Genomic DNA, 20951 nt, shown 5'->3' on the forward strand with positions numbered 1-20951 from the left:
CCCAAAGACATTCCATTGGGTTTTAAAGTGTTCAAAGCACTTTGATACATACAATATCAAAGCTATCAATAGTCCAGTCAAAAATAAGAGCAATAGCTCACATTTTAATAGTAGCTAGGTATTCATATTTTCCTCAGAACAACAAGGTGAAGTTGTACTGTTTATCACTTATAAATGAGGAGAGACCCAAGGGAGTCCATGGCCCAAGGTCTCCCCTTGCCTATCTCCCATGCCTCTTGAAAACAGGAAGTTAGATGAAAGTCAAATGTGGCCCAGAGCTAGATTTTTATTTCAAAATAAACATGCAAAGATACAAAGGGATAGTTTTTCAAAAGTAAATGCAATTGGCATGTTTGCCAAGTTGCCAGCATTTCCTCGAACCCAAAGTTCATGTTCACACTTGCTTGATTCTGAATGACAATACATCTCTGTAGGCACAGCTGGATTAAAATCCTCTTGGGGAATGAGGAGGAATCAGAGAAGGAGCAGGAGTAAGGCTTATAACTACATCCAGCTTTGAAAGTCTAAATAGTACCTATTGGGAAGAGGGAGCATGAAACTTTCAAGACTGGGGTTCAAAGCAAAATGACCTAATTGTAAAACTGTACATCAGTCTTTGCAAGACTAGAAATACCCATTGGCTACTCTTTCTTATATTTCTGGAAGAAATGTCACAGTATTGAGGAATTCTTCTAGGAAGCCAAGGCCCCAAATCTGAGTAAGGAATCCAAGATCTACTGATAGCCTATTATCTGCAGAAAAGCAAAGATTCTTGGACTGGACACCTTAATCTCAATGGAGACTTCCTCAGTTCAAATGGCAGCAGATCTCCTGGAGACAGTTAAAATGCTTTTTAACTCCTTAGAGGATAATATTTCTTCAGGACTGCAAATGCGCTCCTTCAGAAAGATACAATTGACAGAAGATCATACTCACTTGCACGCATAGCTTTCTAGCTCTGGAATATAAACACACACTCCTCCATTGAGACAGAATGAGTCATGTGATGGTGGACACTCTGAAGTCCTGTTTCCCAAGAAAGAGGAAGCAATATCCTTGGGCTGAAAAGATTCTGGAACACAATGTTTCAAGAACACTTTAAACCCTGATATTTTCCAAAATGATTCAGTCATTCTTGGCACAATTATCCATGTCTAATTTACATAAAGTTTGTGGTTTTTTTTCCTACCAGTGGAAATATTAACGGAGGACAGTTTCATTTGTCCGCCCAACCTTACCCATCAACCATTAAAGTTAAATCACAATTCAGTCAGACCTACAATGCTTTCTTCACTTTCTCTTTTATTTGGCCTAGAGCACATTCTACAAGCAGATAAGAGCAGGATGAGGGCTCCCAAAGCATCATGATAATTTCATTTCCTTGAACTCAAAGAATCCCAGAATTTAGAGTTGAAAAGAACCTTTGAGATAATCTAGTTGATCCCTGTCATTATAAAGATGAGTAAACTAAGACCCACAGAGCCTAAAATGACTTGTCTAAGGTCACACAGTTAGCAAAGAACAGATCTGGGTTTTGAAATCATGTCCTTTGACTTTCATGATTTAAAATATATATATATTTAAGAAACAACACTGAATAACTGATGAGAGTTAACTTCAAAAGGCTCACTCAAAACTGGTATTTGTTCTTGGCTTAAAAAACATCCATAGAGTACTTGACCCAAGAACTATAGTTGATGCTTCCAAACAAGCCAAGAAAAATAAATTCTTTGAAAAAGTCACTGAAATGCTTTGGGTCAATCTCATCATTGGAGGGGAGTACTATGGGTACTATGTGTCAGGCACTGTGCTAAGAGCTTTTACAATAGAATTGGAGAATTAGAACCCACCCACTTCATAGGAAAATGAGGCCCAGAAAGCTAACTTAACACCCTCCCTCCTTCACATAATCTGAGATCCAATGACACTAGCCTCCTTTGCTATTTGTCAAACATGATACTATTACATCTCCAAACCCCTAGCATTTTCACTGGTGTCCTCCATGCCCAGAATGCTCTCCCACATATTTTCTTCTTGGCCTCTGACTTTCTTTAAGCCCCAGCTAAAATTTCACCTTCTACAGAAAGCCTTTCCTGATCTGCCTTCATTCTAGTGATTTCCTTCTATTGATTACCTCCAATTTCTCCTGTATTCAGCTAGGTTGCCCAGAGTTGTTGGAATGTTGTCTCCCCAGTTAGACCATAAGCTCCTTGAGAGCAGGGACTTTCACATTTTTTGGTATCCTCAGTTCTTAGAACAGAGTAGGCATTAAATAAATGCTTACTGACTGACTGACTTGTCAAAATCACAAAGGGAAAGAGCAAGGATTCGAACCCAGGTCTTTTGAATCCACATCTTGTCCTCTTTCCATTGTATCATACTGTCTTACAGTTTCCTGAAAGTTCTTACCTTCCCCCACATCAAACGTTCTTCTTAACACTACTTAAACTCCTCAGCAATCCTTAAAATGAGGACAACAGCTTTGACAGAAAGGAAACATTGGGATAATGAGAGAATGATGTGCTGATGAATTTCTTTTATTACATACTTTGCTCTTCTTAGAAGGAAAAGCATTAGTGTAGAACGTTGAAAGGAATGCTGGAGGATCTTGCTGAGATTTCTGCAAGGTACTAGAAATGCCAACACCTTTTCATCACTTCTAAGGAGAGGAGATTATGTGAGACAGTAAGGTGCTAGAAACACAAGAGACACCGGGAAGTAAATTCACAATTTTTCTTCTGCAAGAGCTTGTCTGCTTACATAGCTACCCTGGGAAGCTGGTAAGTTTGGCAACTAGAGGATCAAGGCAGGCAGGGAAGCAGGAAGTTGTGGGATTCAATTCTCCTTCTCCAGAACCACTCAAAGTGGAGTCCAGAGTTACCTGAAGGTAAAGAGTGACTCATGAAAGAGTTTGCAGTTTCTGGAGAAATTTTCCTTCAAAGTTCAACTCAAAAGCAACCTCCTATAGGAATCCTGTCCTGTTTCTTTTCCCCACCAAGGCTAAAACCATCCTCAAAAAAACTACTTGCTAATTGCTGTGTAACTCTACTTTGTATATCTTTCATATTTAATGTCCTATATAGATATACACATTATTTTCAAAAGAATGTAAACTCCTTGAGAGCAGGACCTGTTTTGGTTTTGTCTTTGTATACCCAGAACATATCAATGTGCCCGGTAGATAGCAGGTTCTTAATACATGCTTGTGGAATGAATAAATGAGAGGATGGGTGGATAGATGGATGGATGGATGGATGAGATGGATGGATGGATGGATGGATGAATGATATTGCTATTTTAGGAGCAAAAGACAAAAAAAAGGCAAGGTTGAATATTTTCCAGCAGCAAAGGAGGAAGAAAAAACAATATGGAATTTAAACTCTCAAGAAACATTTCCTTTCAGGTAGGAGGGAAAAGAAAGTTCAGGAATGACCGTTTCTCTTAATCCATTAAAGTAACTCTCATGCTAACGGATATTTAGGAGCGCAGATGAATTCCCCTGACCTGCCTGGTATTGTAGAGGGCAGTAACTCCAGCAGACTGTGACATCAACATTACAAATCAGGAGATTAGCAGTACTGCAAAGTAATAAAAGAGATTCATTCCAGATCCTATTAAACTAAGGCAGCTTGGAATATTTAATTCTTCCAAGCCCAGCACCAACTTAGGCAGAATAGCTGGAGAATGCAGCTTAACATTGCTGAATAATTCCCGAAACCTTCTGTGGAAATACCACTCATGAGGTTTGCACTGAGTTAAGTAGCATCTCTCCTCTGGACCACCCACAGACTTAACAGGACAGACAAATCCAGGCCCAGGTGCACCAAGAGAGCAGATACAGGAGTATTCTTACAGATGGCATTTTATCCACATTTGTGCACTCCCATTTCACACTCATCGATGTCTTCAAGAGAAGCAGACGTCAAGGGAGAGAAAAGAGATTATATGGAAAAAAGAAAAGGGAGACCTAATTAGAAAAATGTAACATTCTGGGAGAGAATTCTACTCATTCCTTTAGAATTGAACTGATCATTACACACACAGGTTACCAAAAAAATAAAACCCAGATCGTGTGTGTGTGTGTGTTTGTGTGTGTGTGTCTGTGTGTGAGTGAGAGAGAGAGAGAGAGAGAGAGAGAGAGAGAGAGAGAGAGAGAGAGAGAGAGAGAGAGAGAGAGACCCAAATCTAGATGATATGAATTTACTGCCTTTCCTTTCAAAATAATGGCACCTGGCCTGAAATGGCTTCCAAGTCCAAAGAGCACTCTGGACATTATGCTACCTACTCTGAACATTATGCTACCTACCAGGAAAAGGGAAAAATGAAAATTTTTCTATCAGAGAGATGAGAAAAAGAGAGAAATGGTAAAAATGTAATCTGTAGGTAAATTTCTAGGACTTTAGGTAGTTACTTAGCCCTCTAGAAGTCTGAATCTCTTCCTTCATATTAGTCTCTCAATGAGCTATGGCAGAGGGGAGAAGGAGGGCATCTCCAGGCCAGATGGCTCCAGAGGAGAAAGTGAGGCTGGTGCCTTTGCATAGCCCTCCCTCACTTAAATCCACTTCACTTGCATCACCTTCCTGATGTCCTGGTCCTCTTCAAGAACAAAGGACAAAAAAACAATAATAAATTAGCTATAGTTTTAGGTTTCACTGCTGCCAATAGAATGTGGTGGAGTGCCTAGGGATCTGGTCTCCAAGTAATTTACCTAGCAAAAGAATTTTGGACTGAACTTGTGATTTCATTGGCTTGTAAATTCCCAGTGAGGAAACCCTCTTGATCTTATCAGCATAAATCATTGCCTGCTCACTTTCCCAGGGCCCCGTGACTAGTATGTGTCAGAGGCAGGACTCAAACCTAGATCTCCCTTCTTCTAAGTCTGACTCTGTCCACTATACCACTGCTACTCTTTCATTAAACAACCTGATCAATCTTAAATATGTGTGTTTGTGTGTACTCACACATGTTGCTTTTTCCAACTTAATTTTTGCTTCTAATAACAGAAAAGAAGTAGCCAAACTGGCTTCTATCCCTCAGCACAGGGTTAGCTCCTAAAATTCAAAGGAGATGATTCCAATTTCACTAAGAAAGTTCCTAAGTAAGATCCTTTATGTTCTGGCCCTTCCCTATCTTTAGATTCTTCTTATACTTTCCTCCCCTGCCAAGCAATCTCATCCTAGACCACTGCTCATCTCCCCCCTCTCTGACTCTGCACTGGCTTTCCCCCAGGCTCAGAATGCTCTCCCTCCTCACTTCTTCCATCTGGCTTCCCTGGCTTCCTTCAAGACTCAGCTCAAATGCCTTCTTCAACTGGAGACCTTTCCCAGTTATTCATACCTTCCCTGCCAAACACAAATACTGATATTGCCTGCAGCTGATGGCTAGGATAGAGCACTAGACCAGGAATCAGGAAGACCTGAGTTCAAATCTGGTCTCAGACACTTCCTAGCTAGTCAAGGAAGTTTGTCAAACTGTTTGCCTCAGTTTCCTCTTCAGTAAAATGAGCTGGAGAAGGAAGTGGCAAACTACTCCAATATCTTTGTCAAGAAAATCCCAAATGGGGTCACGAAGAGTAGGACATGACTGAAACAACTGTACAACAACAATTTCAATTGTAAAATGTAGATAACCCTACTGAGGGCTGTTGTGAGGAGTCCCTGACACATAGTAGGCACTACCCATTTATGCTGTATATAGTCTGTGTGTATAATTTTGTTGTCTTTTCCAAATGGACTGTAAGGTCCTTGAGGGCAGAGCCTATATTTTTGCCTTTCTCCATGTCTGGAACATAGCAAGCCCTTCATAGATGCTTGTTGACTCTGATTGGTTACCTCTGTGTCCTTGCTTAACTAATGATATGAACCTTTTTGCTGACCTCCTATCTCCTGGCTTAACTTTCCCCAAGTGAAAGATCATCTGTGTAAGGTACTGGGAGAAAAGGTGGTTGTGTTCTTGGTGGCAAAAGAAAAAAAAAAGCCTCATAGGATGCAGCATGATGCAGTAGGAAAAGCACTAGTTCTGGAATCAAAAGACCTGGGTTCAAATACCACCCAGCTAAAGCTTTTACTTTGTGACTAGATCACAACCTCCAGAAGCATCAATCCCTCATCCTCAAAATGGGAGTTGGTTTGAACTAGATGGCCTCTAAGGTCCCATCTTAAATCTATGATCTCACCCAAAAAAGAGAGGGGCAATTTATTCTTTTGTTTAGAGATTGGGGGTTAGTCCTGCAAGACAGGGCACTGTCATCATGTGTGTGGCCACCACTGGAAAAAGTCTGTTGAGTAAAAAGCTTGAGCATGAGCAGGAACCTCAAACAAAGAGTTTTAACCAGCCAAAAGAGGATTCCTTTCTTTTTCATCAAAGGAAATTAAATAGAAAGCCAGTTTGTTTAAATCATCTATGATCTATTTCATTAGTCATGACATTTCCCTGACTGCTGCCAAATACGTGCTCAAAAGAGAATATATATATATATATATACATACATATACACATATATATGTATGTATGTATATATATATATATATATATATATATATATATATATATATATATATATATATATATATATATATATATATATATATATATATATATATATATATATATACATATATATGCACCTGTGGTGCCCAGGGAATTAATCTGATAAGGGTCTGATTTAAACCAATCTAAGCTGGAAAATTAGTGGTGAGGCTGATGATCCTTTGTCTTTCCCCCACAATGTCTCAGAGATGCCAGTCCATTTCATAGGACCAATGTCCTTGTCACAGTTGCTCGTCATCACAACAGTTCCTCACTGTGGATAGCTCTTTTAAAATAATAATAATAAAGGAGGAAAATAGAAGCTAAGAAACTGAAGGAAATGAAATCTTAGGAGCAGCTCTACACACTTCATTTTGTCAGGCTGGCTCTGAGCAGGTCTTCACTTGTAGGATAATGCTACTGACAAGTGGAATGGTAAGACAAGTCATGAAACAGACTGACAAACATACAAGCCACACCCAAATTCTGGCAGAAGAGATAGTGGTTATAAAAGTGGCTTTCTACTGAGCTTGTGTGTCCTCTAGTCGCACATAAATGTCAGCAGCTCAAACCTCAGGGTTATTTAGCTGATCCAGAACACTAAGATGGGCTTTCCCACAGAACCCCACCCTTCCTCATTTATATGCACCACAACAATTTCCAATAAACCTCCAGCAACTCCAAATTTCCCTCTAGCTCAGCTGCCAAATGAAGAGTTGGTGGGAAAGGGAGAAATCCACAGACAGCCTAAGGCAGAGTGTATTGATAAGTCACTGATGCCACTCAAACCTCAGAAAAAGAATTGGAAAGGAATGCCAGCTGCCTTTGGAATCCTAATTGTCATGTATTAACATGTGGATCCCCATTTCCTTTTTTTTCCCGGTAACGGAGAGATGTCAGCACAAATGTATCACCCAGAGATCACTTCTTTCATCTTGAAGTGCGTTCAACTTCAGTCATTATTTTGTCTTCCCACCCTCCTACCAGCACCATCCCCTTGATTGCTACTATTTCTTCCACAAACTCCCCCTCCTTCCTTACCGTAGCAGCTTAACCCATCTCCACTGTAGCCTTTCAAACACTTGCAGACATAGCCACCCTCTGTATTGATGCACTGGGACGATTCTGGCCTGCAAAGCACTTTATCCATTTCACATTCATCAATATCTATGAAGAAAATAGTTTAATAGGCAAGGCATGGAGATTTTTCCTGGAGTAAATGGTCAAAGCATGAAAGGAGTAGACGTGGCAATTCACAATCCTAAGCTGCATCCGTAGGCTTGGACATAGCTTCAGGACAAATTTGCATGCGGTTCTCAAATATTTGCTTGGATAAGAATCCTATTAGGAAAAGAGATCAGGACTAGACCTGCTAACTCATTGGTACAGGGAAATCCCTGATGATGAGTCTTATTATAGTATCCCCTTTTCAATCCAACGATCATCATTAAGTGTCTATTATTACATGCATCAAAATGTGCAAAGCCCTGATGATAGGGACCCATGAGTTCATCAGCACAGGGAATTCCGAAGTGAAGAAATTCCTTCTCTCAATACAGGTCAGCACCTTCTCGGCAACTAAGAGTCATAGAGAGTTGCCTGGAGCACTGAGGGATTTAGTGACTTGCCCAGGATTACAAAACCTTTGTTTATCAGAAGTAGGCCTTGAACACAGGGCTTTCCTGGCTCTACAGCCATCTCCATCCATTACACCCCACTGCCCACACTAGTAATACAAAGATTTTTTCATTTAGCCATTCAGTTGTGTCTGATTCTCAGTGAGCCCACCGAGAGTTTTCTTGACAAAGATACTAAAGTGGATTACCATTTTCTTCTCCGGTTCATCTTACAGATGAAGAAACTGAGGCAAATAGGGTTAAATGGCTTGGACAAGGTCACACAGCTAGTAAGTGTTTGAAGCCAGATTTGAATTCTGGTCTTCTGGTCTGACATGATGCGCCACCTAGCTTCCCTTAATATAGAGATAAAACAAGTTACTTTCTGTTCTCAAGAAGTTTATACAGGTGAATAAATTTTAGTACTAAAGGTAATGTTTCCAATGCTCATTATGTCAATCCCTTCCACAGATTTTTTTTCTGGTTAATGACAATATACATTCTGTGGTTACTAAGGTAAGCTAGAAACAAATAAAACACAAATTACTGCCTAGCAGTAATTTGTGATCACCTGAGCTCTTGAAAAATAAATGCTTTTTGGCGAGCCTGAGAAGATGATTTTAAAATCATGTTCATGTTCATTCTTTTGTTGCCAAAGCTAATTGTGGACTGTTCTTCTTGTTGAAGCTAATTATACATAATCATATTCTAAAATAAACTTTCAGAATAATGTGGCAAAATATTTTCACATCTTTTCCTATTTTTCTACAATTTGTCTTCTATTCTGTTCATCTGATGATGAAAAAAATGTCTTAGATCTAATGGTTCTGGTAGATTTGGGGAAGGCAGGGTATTAATTCAGAGAGAGCTAAAGAAAGATACGTTAGTGTTCCTAGCACTATATGTTTAGTCTTTGTAATTACCAGAGCAGAAAGTTCCATTCCTGGTGAATCCTTCCAAGCACTGACACCAAGCATCCTTTCCCTCGGAAATGCATTGAGCATTCACACCACAGTCCACCGGGGCACAGTTATCCTCATCTACAAACAGAGAAAACTGCCATCAGAGTGTTCCTGAGTCTTTGAAGAGAAAATGAATTTTCATGTTCCAGGTCCTACAAAATATCTCAGGACTCTATTTCTTGCCCAAGCCCTAAGGAGGGCTAAACCCCAAAAGGATTTTCCCCCACAAGCACTTTACTGACTTTTAAAAGCTTTGTCTAGGTCAAGGGAATTGTATAGCATATGTTTCTGATTTATTTACAAGCAATTCATCAAACTGGTGCTTAAAGAACTATCTGGTATCCAAGAAGCTTTGTGAGTCCATTTGTGTGCTTTTTAAAGCAATTTTTAAAAAAGATTTAAACTATAATTTGGCATCCTTTCAAGAATAAATGGACTCAGATTCCGAAAGTTTCAACATTCTGTTGGCAATCTTCAACCAGCATGGCAGTAGGATTGAACTGATATAATTCTTATGTCCCTAATAAAAGGCAAATAGGCTTAAAATATAATGAGTAGGTTTGTGTACTAACATGGAAAAAAAAAATCCAACCATAAAAAGTGTTATCCTCAATTTGCTGAAATCATATGTGCCATGACACAGGAAATTAGAATGTGAATGTCACTGTACATATTCATTATCGAGATTTATGCAGTGACTTGTAAACCTCAAGGCATTTTACAGAGTCACAAACCATGCAAGCTAAATACTGTAAAGGGATCATCTCATTTCATACTCCATGGAAATTCAGCTCCCTCCAGAGACAAGAGGAAGGCTTAGAGCAGCAGACAGCAGTAACGTTCTAAGGGGGTTATTTTCGAACAGCTCCCTTTATGCAATGATTCTCTGAAAGGTGAATTCACTTTGGGAACAGGAACATCTCATCAGAATTGTAGATTATAGAACCCAGCTGCATTAGAACATCTCCTCTGTTACTGAGAGAGGAAATATAACTGTGCCTAGCAATGTGGGGAGGCCATAACAATGGACTCCCTGAGAAGTACAGTAGAAAGAATTATGAATTGGGAAGCTGAGTTTGAATCCTGATTCTGTCATGCACGAGACCTTGGGCAAGCCATCTAACCTCTGTGGGCCTCAGTTTCCACATCTGTAAAACAAGGGGGCTGGAGGAGACCTGACTTCTAAGTTCCCATCCTTCTCTATAATCCTCCGTTTTGGGCAACATGGGTTAAAAAGGATAATGATAAACTGGAGCATGTCCAGAGAGTAGTGAGGCTAGTAAAGGGAAAGCAGAAAAGCTGAGAAGTGGGTAGGGATTGGGTGGAAATGAAGATTCCCTGTTTGGGGACATGATTTTGAAATTCAGAAAACACCAATAGGTCTGGGAGAGAAATGAAGACAGATTGGCCTGAGGTCATCCCCAAAATGGGAACTTCAGAAGGAACTCACTGATGGAAGAGGAGTGAAATTATTCCACGGTGAGCCAGAGGCAGGGTTGGTAGACAGTCCCAAGGTGAGAAGGCCTTGGGCACTGAGGCAGTTTCAGGAAGATACAGCAATAGAGGCATGGTTCTGAAGCCCAGAGCAGGTATTATCATCAAATTGTAAACTGAGACCCAGGAAAGTCAAGTGATTTGCCCAAGGTCATACAGCAAATCTGCAGTAGAACCCACCTCCTGTTTCCTTGTATAGCAAAAGATCTTATCCTGGATAAGGGAAAACTTATGGTGGGGAAGAATGGACAACATAGCTTTTATGAAGTATCTGAAGGGTTCCCATGTATAAGAGGAATTACCTTTATCCAGCTCAACCACAGAGGGCAAGGTGCATGGTCCAAATTAGCAAATAGGGGTTTGAGATCAGGACAAACTTCCTAACAACTTTTATTCACAATGTATGAGATTAAGTCTTGGGACATTGTTTCTCATCTCTCTTGATACTCATTACTTTTCCTGATTTTACGTTATACCTTCTGACAACCTGACTGCCTTCTTCCCTCATTCTCAAGATACTTAGATAATACAAACAAAATGGAGCCTGGGATACTGCTACCCTCCCAAAGTAACATAGATTTAGAGAATTAGGTCATCTAAGTCAAGTGGTGTCAAACTCAAGTAGAAAATATGTTGTTAAATCATTTTAGCACAGTCCAACTCTTTATGACCCCATTTGGGGTTTTCTTTGGCAAAGACACTGGAGTGGTTTGCCATTTCCTTCTCCAGCCCATTTGACATATGAGGAAACTGAGACAAACAGGGTTAAGGGACTTGCTCAGAGTCACACAGCTAGTAAGTGTCTGAAGAGGGATTTGAACTCACAAAGATGAGTATTTCTGATTCCCAGCCCAGTGCTCTATGCACTACGGAGCCACCTAGCTGCCCAAAATAGAAAGCATATTAACTTTGAAAACCACAAAGTAATATTATCTATGTTTTGTTATATTCTAATTTATTTTTTAAGCATTTCCCAATTACATTTTAATCTGGTTCTGCCAGGTGAGTTTACATTCTATTTCAGTCCCCTTCATTTCACAGATGAGGAAAATGAGACCCAAGGAGGTAAAGTAACTTGCCTAAGCTCACATAGATGTCCCTTCCCATGTCACTGTGAAGAATTGAACCCAGGTCTTGTGACTCCAGAACCAGTGTACTTTCAACTCTATAGAATGATTCTCACAGTCTTGATCCTCTTTGGGCTAGTTCTTCGTAATATTAGTGTTTACAATATAACACTGTCTCAATTTTTATTCTTACTATGAATTTACAAAGCTTTTTTTATAAATTATGATTCGTATTTGTAAAGCATTTAGCACAGTGCCTGATATATGGTAGATGCTTAATCAAGACTTATTCCTTTTCTCTTCCTAAGCTCTAATTTTAAAAAAACTTTTAAATAGATGTCCTTTATTTCTGTCTTATCAAAAGCAACTTCAGTCTTCCCATGGTCTCATTTTCATGTTTCTCCTACCACAGCCAAGCAGCAAAAAGTGAGGATGGCTGCCCATCCCCCCAGTTTGGTAGCTGGTCTGGTGGATGGTCTTTAAAGTGAAATTCTTTGAGAACCACGGATTTGATAGGTTCCCAATGGTCTAGTAGACCAAGAGCAGAATATGGAGCAAAAATCTAAGTCTTTGCAATGGTCAGCTTAATATGTGGCACAGGCTAGTCCGACAGATCTCTCTGCATCGTCTGCCACCTGGAAAAAGAGGCCATCAGTATTTATACCTTGCAGATCCCATCAGCTTCTATTTGGCAATTATCATCCAGCTGCTACAAGTATTGCGCTCTCTCTCCCCCTCTCTCCCTCTCCCTCCCTCCCTCTCCCTCTCTCCCTCTCCCCCTCTCCCCCTCTCCCCTCTCTCCCTCTCTCCCTCCCTCCCTCTCCCTCCCTCCCTCTCTTTCTCTCTCTCTCTCTCTCTCTCTCTCTCTCTCTCTCTCTCTCTCTCTCTCTCTCTCTCTCTCTCTCTCTCCCCACTCATCAAAGGATTAAAGAATGACAAACAAAATTATGACAGAGAATAAACTAGGCAATCCAGATGTGGATGGTTGGCACTATCGTCACACTCCAGACTTCACCCATTTTTTTTCACTTTTGTTTTCAGGATAATTTCTTCCTGGAGAATTTTCAAGACCATAACCTCCCACATGGGCTGAAAATGAGTCAGGCTCATGCCCTGCCCTCTAAAGAAAGAAAAGTCAAGAGAAGAAATGAATTTGAGTTCAGAAGTTCAGAAGCACTGGCCTCATGCAGATACACCTTCATTTTCGATATAGGATCAAGTTAATGTAGTTGGAAAATTCAGTTTTAGAACCTTGGAGATCATCTACTGCAATTCCATGTTGAGGATGCCGAAGTCCTGAAGAGGGAGATGACTTACCCAGGATTACACATCTGCTTCCAGGTCTAATGTTCTTATCATTTTCCACCCAACTACTATATTGTCTGTCTTCATCAGTAAATGATCTATATGGACCAGAGAGAAGAGAAAGACCTCATTGCTCCTACCTGACACCACGATTTCAGCTACTAGGTCATGTTGCTCTGCCCTGGTGTTATTTTCCAATGTTTTTCCCAACTTATTCTCCAGTGCTGTTGCATCATTGCTTAGATTCATCTTACTGTCTGTTGGAAAATAGCAGGTAGAATATTTTAACACTTTTTTTTTCAAGAAAAGCATTTCTCTTATTGGTATTTAGAGTAGATTTTGCTTACAAGTTCAGAGTTTGCTCAGAGCATGTATAGTGAGTAAGGACAACAGCCCTGGGCCAGTAGCTCTGGGGTCTCTTCAAACACACAGTGGAAGTAGGCTGGGATAAAGTAGGTCATACAACCAGCTACTACTAATGAATGTCCACATTTTGAACATCAGACCATAAATTGTCCCCCACAATCGCACGCACCCCATCAGAGGGATTGCTTCTCTTCATTTGCTTTTACATTCTTTAGTATGTCCCATTATGACCTTTCTTCTTTAAGACTGTCCTTGCTATTCATTTTAATTAAATTTCTCTTTTTAAAAAATTGGGGAATTAGGCACCCCAAGTGTGATTTATTCTGGGCCTTCATAGTCTCCTATCATTTGCCCACCCCTAAACCATGCCCAGAAAAATCCACACAAATTTCCTAACTCAACAATTAAGACAAAGGCTAAAAATTCAATCACCAGCATTCATCAATAAACTAAGTTATCTGTTTATCAGTATGCTAATTTCTACTTTGATAAGTATGGATTCAAAAAATTAAAGGATTCAAATTTTAAAATAAATTCTCTGATCTTCCTTAGAGCAAAACACAATTATCAATTGGTGAACTAAGATACACAAAATTAGTTTTTTAGAAAGGCATATGATAAAATGGAAATCTCTTCCCCGTGCACATGCCTCCTCCATTTGCCTATCATATTTGCTTTGTTTTCACAACCTATCCCTCAGAGGCTTGGTTAGAGTGAGTAAATGTAGATTTTGTCAAAGGAACATGACAGAAAGAGCCCTGATTCTAGAATCAGAGGACTTGGATTCAGATCCCTCCTCTGATGCTCACAGCTTGTGTGACCTTGGGTAGATCACTTAACTTCCCTGGGCCTCCCTTTCTTCAACTTTACAATGAAGGTATTGGACCAGATGGCTGTTGAGTTTCCTTCCAGGGTTCTAGATTGAATTCTTATGAAAGGATTCTTACATTTATACTCCAAAGTTGACTTTTTGTTTTATTAATGAGAACAGTTCTAGAATTTGGTCCTATCTGTGTGCAGAAGCAGTATGAAAAGCAGGGTGAGGTTTGTTTTTTTTTTTTAACAATACCCAAAATTCTGCTCTGACTTTTCATTGTGTCATGAAGGTGACCCTGGGTTTTTCAAGCTAATACAGGTGCAACAAAATGGAAAGTCTTCAAAAATGATCTCAGCAAGAAATAATGTCTGCCTAGCAAAATGTGGAGGGTTCACCACCATCGGGTTGGCCAAGCCTATGTTTTCAGGCTCATTGTACATTTATCTTCTTCCTGTATTCTACAATTCAGTCAAATTGGCCTTCTCTCTGATCCTCACATGTAACATTTTCTCTCCCATCCCTGTGTTTTTGCATTGACTATCCCCCATCCTTGAAATGCACTTTCTCCTCACCTCCATGTCATAGAATCCCTCTCTTTCAAGACTCAACTCATGTACTCTCTCTACAACAGAGTTCTTTACCAGGAATCTGTGGACATGTGTTTTTTTAAAAAAATATTTTGTTAACCATTAATACAATTAGTTTCCTTGGCACCCTTTTGTCTTATTTTGTGAGTTTAAAAACATTATCCTGAAGAGTTTGTAGATTTCACCAGATTTCCAAAGGGGTTCTATGAAGCCTTCCTGATCCATCCCTCCCTCCGCACTACTAGTGCCATCCTTCTGAAACTAACTTGTATTTAACAATGTTGTATATATTTGTATTTTTTTCTTTCTTCACATGTCTTTGTTACCTCCCCTACTAGTATGCCATTTCCTGGTAAGTAGAGTTTGCTACATTATTTGCATATTTACTGCCTATTGCAATTCTTAGAACATAGTAGGTAATTAATAAACACCTGATGTTTGATTGAACAGGTGAAAATACACCATCATCATCATCAGATATATCATCACTTTGGTTCAAAACAGTTGTACATAGGCATGGGATGAAGATAATTGCAACTTAGGGATCAATATTTCTTGTAAAGGATTCTTCTTTGGAGAAAGTGACAAAAAATTAAGAAGAAAAAAGAAAGTGACAAGACCCTCTAAACAAGTCAATTTTTGTTCTGATACTTGGTGACTTCTCTGTAAAGGTAGGCATGACAGAAGGTGGAGAAAATCTGTTTTAAAACTGGAAGAGGTTGCTGTGTTTATCCTTTGTTCTCAAAGAGGACCATGACAAGATATTGACATGATTTGCAGACTTTGATTTGAGTGAGGGAGAGCTGTGCAAGGTCATCAACCTCACTTTCTCCTCCAGAAACATCTGAGTCCAGAGGCCAGATATTCATCAGGATGACTGGAGATGGCCCAGGATGCAATGTGGGATGCTGGCCATTTTAGGCTAAGGTCTTAACACATTTTCACTTTGAGTGAGATACATCTATTTAATGAATAAGCTTCTTTAAGTAATTACTAGAGGGATGGCCCCTTTTAATAAAGAAAAAAATAACAAAAAAATCAAACTGGGAGGGGAAGACCCTCAGGGTTCCTGGGCAAAAAAAAAAAAAAACAGTTACTATTTCGTATTTACATTCACTCTGTGCTAGGTGGGCAGGGACCTGTTGTCTAATCTATGAGCTCCAGAGTGAACTGAGCTTTAGGCTCAGTCTTTGAGCAAGAAGTCTAGGCAGTAAATCCAAATGAAAAAACATAGCTTTTGGCCATGGAAATGTACCCTCCGTGGGGTAGAGTACCCCAGGAAAAGATGGAGAGAATAGGGGAGGGGAGGAAAGGAGAAAGGAGGGGGAGAAGTGGAGAAGAAGGGGGAGGGGAGGAGAGGAGTTGCTACTCACTCACAAGTTGTATTAAAAAATGAAAGAAGTCAAATGCTTATAACTTACTAAAAATCTGCATATCTATATGTTTTAAATACTTCCTTCAAGAAAAGAATTGATAGATGCTATAGAAGTGGTGGTCACCAAAAATTCCAAAAAATGAAATTAACTGACACAGTAAATAACTGGTGCCAAACATTTCAGAATCATTGGTCTATGGATGGAACAAAGGTCAAAAATCAATACCAAATTACAACAAAAATTAGAAATGAGAAGCCATTATATGTAATTACAATAATTCCAATGGCACTCAATTTCTTTAAATAAAGCATTCATCTTGAAAAGGGAGAAACTGATTGGAATAAAAATACTGGCACTGCCTGCCAGGGCTTAGAGAAGTTTACCCAATGTAAAACAACTTAAAACCCAACAAGAAGGCCAGAAGAGCTAAGAAAATTTCTCAGCCAATAAACATTTGGTCTCTTTGTCATGTCAGAACATGGTAATTAAGAAAAATATTGGTTTGCCATGAAGCTCTTAGGCAAAACAGCATGGAGAAGTTTGAAAGCTTATGAGTTCTATCTTGTAATAAAACAGTGAAAAACAGGGAGTGAGAAAATGAGCCTGTACCAGTCTTGGTATAAGACCCTGCTAAGCCAATTTGACTAGACAAAAGTACAAAATCATTCCAATAACATTTAACAAAATTAGGAAGAGATCAACACATAGATGTGAAAAGACAGAGATCTGCTAGAACCTATTTGGGACTTTAAGAACTGGTACTGACCAGTGTTCCACATAAAGAACTGGAAAGAACACATAAGAAAATGAAGTTGGAAAGAGAAGCTGATCCTGGTCAAATACATACAGAGAAAATTCTTTTTTGCTGGTGACACACTAAGGAAGTAATTTTCCTAAAGACACTTAGATATTTCAACTTTCAAGATATCTTGAAAAGGTGAAGAGTTCAAAGGATTAAAAATTTTAATGGGTAACACGATTATTTTATTATAAAGAAATACATAAATAACCAAGAAGATAATAGAAACAGAGCAACATACCTCCTTCCTTAAGTCTACAAACCTTTATGACAATGTTCTTTGAGCACCTTTAGTGAGGATACAAAACCCACAGTGAAGATAGGAGAGAGAAAGGAAGACAGAAATAGAGACACTGAGAGATGGAGGGGGGAAGGAGGAGGGAGACACAGAGAGACGCATAAAGGGGGAAGGGGAGGAAAAGAGGGAAGAAAAGGGGAGGGAGGGAGAGAGAGAAAGAGACAGAGAGAAGAAAGAAGAAGGAGGAGGAGGAGGAAATCATTATGTTATACACATATTTTAAACAATTTACTCTACCCACAGGAAATAACTAATAGTAAACAAATTCTCTCTTTGAAAATATATAGCTAGAATATGTTTAAAAATCTATAGCCATATGTGATTTTCCAGCACTAAATCTATATACATTTGGTCATTTAAGTTATGTTATTCTTTGGACTTTGGATCTTTTTTTGCATTATTTAAAATAATACATTGCAATACACATGACTACCTGCTTCTGTCTGATGACTGTTTAGAGCCTGGCACTTTTTGCCATCGTGGGTTTTCTGAAAACCTTCATGACACAAGCATTGAACGATTCCAAATCTCTCTTTACAAATGTGCTGACAGCCTCCATTTTTATATGTGCAGGGATCAGCTCCTAAAGGAAAAAGAAACATGTTCACAGATCTACCAGAAATAGGAGAGGGAGCTATTGACTGAAATCACAGGGCACAGATCCCTCTTTGGGAGAACATGTTATGCCCTCTTACACAACCATTGGTACGTTCCCAAGAAGAGTTGTTGATTCAACATTATTTGGAAGCTATTAAACATGGCAAGTGTCTTAGTTTGAGACAGTCTTAAGTTTCCTGGCTCACCATCTAACAACTAAATAAGCAAACAGAAGACTCGTGGTAAGACTACTCTAGTTTTCTTTTCCATTTGATATTCAGGAACATGTGGTCCTCTAGGTCCTTGGGCGCAGTTCTTTGACTGAATCCAAGTTTTACAGAATAAATCCTTTTATTAAGGGGATTTGTTCTGTGAAATTTGGATTCAGTCAAAGGCCACACTTGAGGACCTAGAGGACCACATGTGTCCTTAAGACTGTAGTTTTCTCCCCACCCCCATAACTGATGGTTACACTCTCTCTAACTGCTGATGCTATGGATCTTTAGCCCTAACTAAAGCTGGCTAGCTATGTGAAATTCGTGTTGTCTCTGAAGCCCAGGACCCTGAGATGTCTCCATGGCATATATTTGAATTCCTCTTTATTTGTACCTAGAGCTATTTTTTTCATGTGGGTATGTAGCCAAAAAAAAAAAAAAAAAGATAAAGGATGAGGAAAAATTGCTGTGAGAGTAGAAACAAAATGTATTGAGGCACATAGTATTGTATAATTTGAGGCAGCTAGGTGGCACAGTGGATAGACTATCAGACCTAGAGTCAGGAAGGCTCCTCTTTCTGAGTTCAAATCCAACTTCAAGCACTAGCTGTATGACCCTTGGTAAGTCACTTAACTCTGCTTGCCTCAGTTTTCTCATCAGGAAAATGAAATGGCAAACCACTTCAGTATCTTTGCCAAAAAAACCCACAAAAAACCAAAGAGGTCATGAAGGATCAGACAACTGAAAAATGTCTAAACAACAATTAAAATTGAATAATTTCTACCAAATTGCTTTAGTTGAAATGAAGTCTAGATTCCAGGAAAACTAAAGATTTCCTCAGAGAAGTAAAAGTAGCAAAGTTCCCATACCCTCACCCCAAATCAGCAGAAGCCATCCAAACCATAACTGCATCACATTCCCAGTGTACCTGGTTTTGCCAAAGGATGAATTACAACCAAGGATGAGGGTCTCAGCATGCTGCCTCGAAGACATACCCTGTTTTGGCCAGTCCTCTTGTCCACCCTTATTACCGAAGGCTTAGCCCAATCAGAGAACCAAACATGATCCTCGAATACAGCCACATCAAATGGGTGACCTGGAAGCAAGATACATCAATTAACTTACAGTTTTTCTTTACAGAATATATTTACAAAGACAGGAACTTGAAATTTAAAGTAATATGAGCAAACAAGGAGAAGAGACCATTAAACTGTACATAAGGATACCTGCTGGCCACACACCGATTTAGAAAACCACATATTAACATTATCTATGTTGCATTATTATTTCTAATGTTTAATATTTCCCAATTACATTTGATACTGGTTCCAGATGCATTTGGGAATGTTGCTGCCTGCAATGTAGCCTTGGAGAGGGTGAGGGAAAGACTGTATTTTACATCTCTGTTGTAGTGGATAGAGAGGCCAGTGGACAGACAGACCTAAGGTCATGTCCCACCTATGACATAGCCAGACTTTGTGAGTCCAAGGCATCTAGGTGGTTCAGTGGGAGGACATTGGCCCTGGAGTAAGCAAGATTAATTCAAACTAGCCTCAGATTCTGTGATCCTTAAGCTTCTTCTGACTCAGTTTTCTCAGTTGTAAATGGGGATAATAATAGCAGCTCTCTCACAAGATTTCTGTAAGAATCAAATGAGATAATAGTTGTAAAGCCCTTTGCAAATCTTGAAGCACTATATAAATGCTATCTCTTATTTTAACCATGACCCTGGACATGTCACCCACCTAACTTCTGAGTCCCCTGAACAACTCTTAAGACTATGTTGCAGAGGAGTTATGCACAAAATCCCTGGAATGATGAAATCATGGGGGGATAAAAAAAAGGAGATGATACACATACTCAGACATACTTACATACATAATTCCTACAGTAGATAGAGAGGAATCAGACCTTGTCTAATGTTGCTAACTAGCCAACATAACACAGGGACATAAACCCACAAGCTTGGATGACCTCATTTTGAGTCAGGAGCTCAGGGATATAAGATTGTGGTGAAAAGTTCAATCCTCTAAGAGGTCAGCTGGCTGCATCACACTCCCAGGCATGGCCCAAACCAGATCATAATGGAACTGGGAAATATCGAACAAAAGAAAAAAATACAATAAAACATAGATAATGTGAATGTGACTTTCTAAGTTAATATGCAGCCTGCCGCCTGTTGATTTAGTAACTCCTAATTCTAGGTGAGATTGATACTACTTCCCTAGCTCTGGAAGTTTCTTTATAGAAAGATGGCCAAAATGAACCCAATGGCTCTCTCTCTAGAGCCAGCCAACATGTGTTCTACCATCTTTGACATTAAGCAGACTGAGTGACTTCCAGCAAGTCATTTAACTCCTTTGCCTCAATTTCTTCTTCTATAAAATGGGGTCAAAATATCTCTTTCCTTCCCCTTTCCCCTATTTCTTCTGGGAACAGTAATCAATTCAGCACTACCACTGCTTCTGGACAGGGCTTGTCAAGCTACAACCCCATAGTTCCAAGAATCATCCCAGCTACTTTCCCCTTTGGTGTCCACCACTCCCTTAGATATGCTGCTGCCTTTTTAAAATGTAAACTCCTTCAGGGCTTATTTTTCTTTTGTATTTGTATGTCTGGCTCTTAGCACTGAGCATAGCACTTAAAAACTTATTTTTATTTTTATTCACTAAATTGTTGCCAGGAATGAATCTGAAAGCACTATTTGTGTAATAAGTTCACAATTATCTGAGGCCACTTTCTTCCTCTTCCCTTCTTTTTCCCATCCCTAACTTGCAATTCAGTGCAGATGATCAGAAATTCAGATCACACATGCATATTCCCTGGGTGAAACTGACTTTTTCCAGTATAAAATACCACAACTATCTTTTGATCAAAATTTAAGGAATTTAAGCAAATTCATGGAGAGATCTAGAAAAGAAATA

At 39.4% G+C, this 20951-nt stretch overlaps 1 protein-coding gene across 1 annotated transcript in view; it reads right to left on the minus strand.

The window, feature by feature from the left end:
- EGF (epidermal growth factor) overlaps positions 1-20951 on the minus strand; it is a 143017-nt gene that overhangs the window by 30952 nt on the left and 91114 nt on the right. Inside the window, exons 15-20 of the mRNA XM_072623378.1 lie at positions 18956-19123; positions 17649-17798; positions 13113-13229; positions 9068-9184; positions 7570-7695; positions 937-1072 (exon numbers count right to left, since the gene is read on the minus strand). Of these exons, the coding sequence (XP_072479479.1) occupies positions 937-1072; positions 7570-7695; positions 9068-9184; positions 13113-13229; positions 17649-17798; positions 18956-19123 (814 nt within the window). The remainder of the gene's footprint in view (positions 1-936; positions 1073-7569; positions 7696-9067; positions 9185-13112; positions 13230-17648; positions 17799-18955; positions 19124-20951) is intronic.

This window comes from Notamacropus eugenii, chromosome 7 (genome assembly GCF_028372415.1).
Source record: "Notamacropus eugenii isolate mMacEug1 chromosome 7, mMacEug1.pri_v2, whole genome shotgun sequence".
Lineage (NCBI taxonomy): Eukaryota > Metazoa > Chordata > Mammalia > Diprotodontia > Macropodidae > Notamacropus > Notamacropus eugenii.